We start from the raw sequence: 8,309 nt of genomic DNA, 5'->3' as shown, positions 1-8,309 counted from the left end.
TTCAGAATCAGCTGCCCAGGAGTTCCCGATACACATTCCCCACACCTTCAAACTTCGAACAGCACTGACAAGTCTTTCGCGACTGCCCCTGTACGGTATTGGCCGTTTCCAATTCATGGCCGCAATGCTCCCTGATCTTTTGTTGCAGCGAGTGCAATCGTGCAGACCTTTGTACACGTGTACACGACTCATTGCAGCTACAGGCAATTTTGATACGTGCGAAAAGGGGGTTCGAAAGACAGTGTTTACCAGGTGTGCCCCCTGTTTTGAGCAAAGCTCGTGTGATAGAAGGCACGATATGGAAGCTGTGGATGATGATCAAAGCACTTTCGACAGCGGTCTTTTCCTCACACTGAACTGCTCCACTCGTCGGAGAGCGTTTGCGGCTAATTGTAGAGGGCAATAGTTTTGGTGTGACGATGATCACGAACTGTTCGTCCTCGCAACAAGGCTTGCTGAGATCAGGGGTTTTTGACCGTCAATGCCTGAAGTATGTATATATAATTCAACTTCCTTTATTCCGTCTTTCAACTATGCATTACCTTAATCATTGGCATGTCAGATTCGACTCCTTCACACTCGCGATGCCTTCTATTGCGCAAAGTGTTGCGCCACCTTGTCCTTGTTACTGCCTGACCCAGCCCGTCTCCATCACCATCTGTGGCTCGTTTCGATAAACCTGTCCTTCATCTTTACCAGTGCGCTTCCTGCTTGTGTCACCCACCATTCCCTTTCCGCTGATTCCGCTTCACTATGCTGCGCATATTCCAACCTCATTACCAACAACGACAGCCAATGTACACATTTTCCAATTGCCCTCCACCGCACCATCTTTTCCGTCTCCCTAAAACAGCTCCAAAGACTCAAAAACACGCCTTCCCTCAAAATCCATTCATCTACAGCTGCCAATGCACATCCAACAAATCCCTCAAACCATCTGTGGAATAAGTAATGCTCACCACCTTCACCCTTTCGGCACCCTTGCCCACCGAGCACCGTCTCCGGAATTCCGCATCCCATCAGCTCCGTTACTCCATTCCGAATTCGCCTTTTGGTCCCCAAATACCATCTTACACTCTTTTTGTACGCTTGTCTGCTTGCCATTGTTGCGGGCAGTAATGCTCTTGCAAGTATACAGTACAACAATGATTGCTTTGGTATAATAATGCTCTCACTACAAATGGGACACAGGGAAGGCGACAAGCCTTAGGGGGTTGGCAACATACTGCTCCTGATTGTCAAGGGAAATGCGTATACCTCGTGGCCGTCGGAACAGTTGATTGACCGAATGGGAACTCTATCAACACCCTTTTCCCGTAGTAGAGCTACACGCAACTTAAACAGTATATAAGCAGAACGCGCTCAACCCAATAAAGAATACAGGGTAGACAGAACCCCAGCTACACCACTTCTCGTCTCAGGAGTGGTAGCATCGCGAAAAAGGAACCAACGTTCATTGAGGGTTGGGGTACTTGATCTCAACAGAGTGTACACGTAACTTTTACGCTGGGATAAGATGGATGACGAGCTTGTATCACGTCGTCTTCACAAATTCAATGCCAAGAGAGGCGAAGACTTCACACTGTGGTCTTTGCGGTTTGAAGCCTTGCTGGAGTCGAGGGATCTTCTAGAAGTGGTGAATATCGATCAATTGGCCAGGGTGGCAATAGAAGATCTGACGCCTGATGAAAAGACAAAGTTATTGAAGGCGAAATCTTTATTGGTCCAATCTCTCGGCGATAAGCCGCTGCGCACTGTGGCTGGGGAGAGGAAGAATCCCTTTCAAATGTACAAGAAGCTACATGAGAGGTATGCAACGCAGAACACTGCGACACGAGTACAGCTACAGACTGAGCTTTACCAACAGTCCTTTCAAGAAAAATCTCAAACCATGTCTGAGTACGTCGACAGCTTTGAAAATATCTTTAATCAGCTAGAAGTAATGGAAAGTCCAGTGAACGAATCAATGCAAACAGCGATATTGTTTGCTAGTTTCGGCAGAACCTCTGATTCCTCGTACGGAGCTGTGATCACAGCATTACAGACTATGTCGGATAAGGATCTTTCTTGGGAGAAAACAACTGCACGCCTGCTGCAAGAATACAGTTCTTTGAATTGCGAGAGAAATCTTGGAAGGGTCCTACAAAACGATATACCTATCAGCCAAAAAGCCTTAAAGACCAAGGCTCACCTCCAGTGTTACGGATGTGGTAAATATGGCCACTTCAAGCGCGAATGTCGGGCACGCACGACTAGGCACTGGACGAGAAAGGAGCACAGTGCCCCTGTAAATACGAAAAGCTTTGACATTGGAAGTAAGGAGAAGGCTCTTCTCTCTAGAGAAGGAAGAACCTCAAAGAAGTATGCCGTGGTTGACTCCGGTGCGAGTAACCACATGATGTCAGATCATAGCCTTTTTGATAAGATTGTGAATTCACAGACGAGAATAATCACGCTTGGTGATGGGAACAGTATCAAATCAAATCAGAAAGGCTCAGTTTATATCAGCGCAGGGGTTTTTGATGACAATAGGAAGACGCTGAGACTCAACAATGTACTGTACGTCCCGGGTCTGGACACCAACCTGGTTTCCTGTTCGGCCCTTGACCAAGATGGATACGAAACGCAATTCAGTAAAGGACTTTGCACTATATCAATGAAAGACGAACTTATTTGTACTGCACAACTCGAAGATGGTCTGTATATTCTCAAAGATATAGTCACAGAGGAAACAGCAGACATTGCAGTGGGAAGCACTGTGGGAGAAGAGCTCTGGCATTGGAGGTTTGGTCATGTTTACCTTCGGACATTGAAAGAAATGGAAAAGCGTGATGCAGTGACCGGAATATCTTTCACAGACACTCCTCAGAATGATGTAGCCTGTGTTCCGTGTGTGGAAGGGAAACAGTCTCGACTATCATTGTACGCCAGGAAGGATACAGCGACAAAACCGGGAGAAGTGATTTTTACTGATGTGTGTGGTCCACTTCCGACTCCAAGTTTGGGCGGCAAGTCATTCTTCATAACGTTTAGTGATTCTTTCTCCTCTTTTAAGGATGTTTTCCTTATGGCAACTAAAGGGGAAGCACTGGAATGTTTCAAATCATTCCAAGCCAAATTTGAACGGAAGTACGATTGCCAAATCAAATTGATATACTCTGATAATGGCGGAGAGTACCTAGGCATGTTAAAATACCTTGAGAAAGAAGGAATAGAGTGGGAGTCCTCCGCACCGTATACACCGCAGCAAAATGGTGTCTCAGAGAGACTCAATCGCACTTTGATGGAAATGGCACGTTCCATGTTATCACATGCTGGCCTACCGGATAAATTCTGGGGAGAGGCCGTATGCACAGCCAAATCTATTCGCAATGTCACAGCTAGTCAAACTAATGAAGGGCGCACCCCTATAGAGATACTGACTGGCAAAGTCCCACATGTCGGCAATCTGCGTTGCTTCGGTTGTGAGATATGGTGCTTTGTGTCTAAAAGGAAGAAACTTGATGCGAAATCTAGAAGAGGAATCTTACTACGGAGTCTTCCGCATCGAAACTACAGAGTTTGGGATATCAAGAGTGGGAACATTTTTCACGTGCGGCATGTCAAAATTAACGAATCTGTCTTCCCCGGAAGGGAATGGGAACAGACAGCGATGAAGAGTGGACTACTGTACGACTGGATTAATAATATGGGAGCCCACGAGTATGATTTGGAAGATGGTCATATGGAAGAGGCAAACGAGCTTCAGGCTTCTCACTTGCCGACTATAGGAAATAATGCAGAAGACATAATCTCCACAGTCGAAACCCCTACAGAACAGAACCTGACTTACTATCCCAATGCTGTCAATACTGAAGTTGAGGGCGACGGTAGGAGATATCCCACAAGAGTTCGCAACCCGCCTGAGAGGCTAGGTAGTGAGTTCAACGCACTGGTTGTTTCGGCATATAAAAATTATGAGAAAACACCAACCAGTCTCGCCGAAGCTCTTCTTAGCAAGAATCGCTCCAAATGGATCGCTGCTGTTGAGGAGGAGATTCTGTGTTTAAAGAGAAATGATACCTGGAAAGTTGTACAACTACCGCTCAGTGCTAGGGCAATTGACTCGAAGTTGGTTTTTGTCTTGAAACTCAAGGCAGATGGGTCCGTGGACCGCTACAAGGTAAGACTTGTGGCGAAAGGATTTCAAGAGGGACACGTGGATAACGTGTATGCTCCTGTCGTGGATTTCTCTACAGTTCGTCTCGTCCTGGCAATTATGAGTCAACACGGGGCGTTTATACATCAACTTGATGTCAAGTCTGCGTTCCTTAATGGCAAGCTGGATGAAGAGGATAACTTGTACCTTAATCCACCAGAGGGACTTGAGCTAGGCGTAAAAAGAGGTCAGGCTCTAAAGATGCAAAAAGCTATGTATGGCTTTAAGCGTGCTCCGAAGATATGGAGCAAAACATGGAACGAAGTAATGCACCGCCTCAAATTTGTGCAGCTTAAATCTGAAGAGTGTTTCTATTTTATTGACATCGAAGGAAGCACAGTGTACGTCCTCGTCTATGTTGACGACGTCCTCGTTGTCGGAATTACTGAGGGAGCAGTTATTACCGTCAAACAAATGCTGATGAATGAGTTTCGAATGACTGATCTCGGGGTTGCAAAATCCTTCCTCGGTGTGGAGTTTGTTTATACTTCCAAAGGTGTATCTCTACGTCAAGAGTACTACATAAAGAAAGTTCTGGAGGTCTTTGGAATGGCTGATTGTAAACCTGTCAGCACTCCGCTTTCGCCTGAGAGAAACAAGCACCAAGGACAAAGGATGAAACGCGATCCTAGCATAGGTCGCTACAGAGAAGCAATTGGTGCTCTCTTATACATATCAACTCGAACTAGACCGGATATTTCGGCTGCCGTCGGTATACTTGCCCGTAAGTGTGAAGACCCGAACCAGGCAGATTGGATTGGGGTGAAACGTATAATGCGATATCTAAACGGGACGGCCTCGCTTGGGTTGCATTTCAAGTGGAGAAAAGACGCGCTTCCCCCTATTGTCGAGTCATTCGCAGACGCTGATTGGGCGGGTGATGTATCAGACAGGAAGTCAACTAGTGCAATCGTAGTGACAGTGAATGGCACACCTGTTGTTTGGAAGAGCAAGAAACAGGGAGGAGTTGCCCTGTCCTCAACGGAGGCCGAATTCATCTCGATATCCGAATGTGTCAAAGCGACAAAATGGCTCAGGATGATTCTCAAGGAACTAAGCCTGCTCTCGGATTTTCCTACTGTCCTTTATGAAGACAATATAGGGGCAATCAAATGGGCATCAGGAGAGAAAATGGCCAAACATGTCCACATAAGGTTTCACTTCGTGAGAGAGGCAATAATGGACGGCAGTATTAATATGTGCTACTGTCCTACTAGTGATATGATTGCAGATGCACTCACGAAGGGTCTGTCCGCCCCTCGTACGCTGTATCTTCGACAAAAGCTACAGATACAAGAATGTGAGTAACAATCGCATTAAGGAGGAGTGTTGCGGGCAGTAATGCTCTTGCAAGTATACAGTACAACAATGATTGCTTTGGTATAATAATGCTCTCACTACAAATGGGACACAGGGAAGGCGACAAGCCTTAGGGGGTTGGCAACATACTGCTCCTGATTGTCAAGGGAAATGCGTATACCTCGTGGCCGTCGGAACAGTTGATTGACCGAATGGGAACTCTATCAACACCCTTTTCCCGTAGTAGAGCTACACGCAACTTAAACAGTATATAAGCAGAACGCGCTCAACCCAATAAAGAATACAGGGTAGACAGAACCCCAGCTACACCACTTCTCGTCTCAGGAGCCATCTCCCGAAACATCAGCGACTGCTCTAAGTTATCTAACTTTCTTAGTAGTACCTCCGATCGCAAATCCATCAACCCGCCTTCTACAAGTTCACTTGTCCTCCCGATCGTCCCCATTTGCATCCACACATAATCCTTGGTTGCTGCCTCCATTTCCTTAACCGATACCTTATAGTGAAAGGGGTCCAGATGGTCCCGCATCAATACCGCTTCCTTGTTTTCGCTCATACACACCACCTTAAAGATGTAACGCGGCACCACACGCCCAAGAACTCCTATCTTCGCTGCACCACCACCGCTCCCTGGGTATGCTACAGCCATGAAATCTCCCTTGCTCGTTTTTGCACGCATCCTCACGCCGCCTACTAACATCTCCGGCACAATAGAGCTTGCACTGCACTTGGCGTTACACTCTTCTTCCAGCCGTTCTATCATCCAAGACCTGACGTTTTCGACCCAGTCTGCCCGTTCCCATGGTAAAATGTGTCTTGCTACTGGTTGGCGAGCTACTTCTCTATTTCCGCGTGCTACCTCTGTCGCAAGAATTTGCAAAGGGATGGGTGCGGTTGAGCCAATCTCCGGAATATCATCTTTGATACCGCTCCGCTGCTCTCTCTTCGGTATTTGGTTCTTTGGACCACTGTCCGATATTTTGATGGGGTGCGTTCCTGTCGACATGCTCTGACTTTGGACACTGATCTCCTCTTCACTCACGCCAGCATCTGGGTGTTGTACTTGCGACGGAGGCGGCGGTGTCAGTGGTGCGCCCCTCGCCTGTGGTCTTCGAGAAGCAGAACTTGGGCGGAAGAGGTCAGCGCCAACAAACTGGACCTTGAGCTTGATGTCCTGCTGGTCGGGGTGGGGGGCGGCCCAGAAGTCTGGGCGCGGGTCGGGGGCGGGTGCGATGCAGACGAGGAACTTGTCCTTGGAGACGCCGAACTCGGGCGGCGTGAGGTTGTCGCCAAGGTGGGCGTGCAGGCCGATGTGGACGGCGAGCGTGGCGCCCAGCGCGATGAAGCCGACGTTCGGGCGCACGATGTAGCGCGAATGGTTGTTGGTCTTCACCTTGAAGGCGACCTGCGTGGCATGGTGGCTCGTCAGCGACAGCGTGTCCGACGGCGTCGGCGGCGAAAGCGGGAACGTCAGCAGCCGCTTGGACGCGGAGACGTAGACGGGCGGCGACATGGTGCGGGCTTCCGGCGGGGCGCGGGGGGGGAAGGGGGGGGAGGGGAGCGGCGCGGCGGCGCGGGGGACCGCGGGAAGGGGGCGGGTGGAGAGCGGGTCCCCTGCGTGATGCAGGAGGAGAAGATTCAGAGCCCGTCCCAACAGAACCATGCCTTTCTTTCCGATATCAAGTTAGGCCATATGATTGGTCACTGCGAGGTGCCCACGTGAAAGACATTGATAGTATATATTGAAGACCTTAAGATATATATTTTAGGCTAATTACATTAAAGCAGAAGGTCAGCACAAACAATGAGATGTATAAAATGTACAAATAGAGTGGGTCCTTCAAACTACTGTAGCAACAAATCGAATGATCATCAACATCCACTCGTGCGTCCCCACTTGCAAACTCCTCCTCTCTCCTCCTCTCCCACCATTCCCATATATCACTTACTCCGTCTCTCTGTCTCTCCGTCTGTCTCTCTTTCTCTGTCTGTCTCTCTTTCTCTGTCTCTCTCTACCTCACTAGCTCCAGCTTCCTAACTCTCTTCACATCCCCAGAGTCGTCCCTCCCTTCCCATCCTCAGCTTGCTATCTCCCTCACAAAACGCAGCTTCTTACCTCCCTCACCAACTGCAGCTCCCCCCTCCCTCACCATTCTCAGCCTCCCCTCTCCTTCAAAAACCGCCGCTTCCTGCCTCCCTTTTTATCTGCAGCTCTCTTTCTCCCGGAACGTCCCCAGAGTCGTCTCTCCCTTCCCATCCTCAGCTTGCTATCTCCCTCATTAAACGCAGCTTCTTACCTCCCTCACCAACTGTAGTCTCCCCCCTCTCTCACCATTCTCAGCTCTCTTTCTCCCTGACCATCCCCAGAGTCGTCCCTCCCTTCCCATTTTCGGCTTTAGTTCTCTCTCACCATCTCCAGCATCCTGGCTCCCTCACCAACCGCAGCTTCTTCCTTCCCTCCCCATCCGCCCCTTTCTCCGTTTTTACTGTGGTCACTTGCTTTTGAGTTGTCTCAATCTATTTGTTGTCCAATGAAATTGCCTTTCTGTGAGGCTTACACTCCAGGAGAAAGGGCGCTTACTACCTCTTACTAAGACTGCCATGTTAATATTTGTATCAGCAGCAACCAATCAGGAGGCTCTGCGCGATTGCCACTGATGTGATATGCTGTGTTGGGACGGGCCCTCAAGGCAGTCCAAACGTATTGCGTAACACTTGGAGATACCCTGAAGGGCATGCCATCACCTGGTAAATTATGATGACACAATAGCAAGATGAGGGCGGCATTGTT

At 48.7% G+C, this 8,309-nt stretch overlaps 2 protein-coding genes across 2 annotated transcripts; one reads left to right on the top strand and one right to left on the bottom strand.

Annotated features, from left to right (window-relative positions):
* Window positions 1-419: 419 nt before the first annotated feature.
* CHC_T00000587001 (hypothetical protein) lies at window positions 420-677 on the top strand. Its single transcript, XM_005718010.1, has one exon. It carries the CDS (start codon window positions 420-422, stop codon window positions 675-677), a length of 258 nt encoding a protein of 85 aa, XP_005718067.1.
* A 5,106-nt stretch (window positions 678-5,783) lies between these two features.
* On the bottom strand, window positions 5,784-6,524 carry CHC_T00000586001 (hypothetical protein). The gene has a single exon (XM_005718009.1). The coding sequence runs from the start codon at window positions 6,522-6,524 to the stop codon at window positions 5,784-5,786; it is 741 nt and encodes a 246-aa protein (XP_005718066.1).
* Window positions 6,525-8,309: the final 1,785 nt, after the last annotated feature.

Source organism: Chondrus crispus, genomic scaffold (assembly GCF_000350225.1).
Source record: "Chondrus crispus Stackhouse genomic scaffold, scaffold_361, whole genome shotgun sequence".
NCBI classification, from domain to species: Eukaryota; Rhodophyta; class Florideophyceae; order Gigartinales; family Gigartinaceae; genus Chondrus; species Chondrus crispus.
Note: the sequence above shows the minus strand (reverse complement) of the source record. Positions and strands in the feature narration are given on the sequence as shown.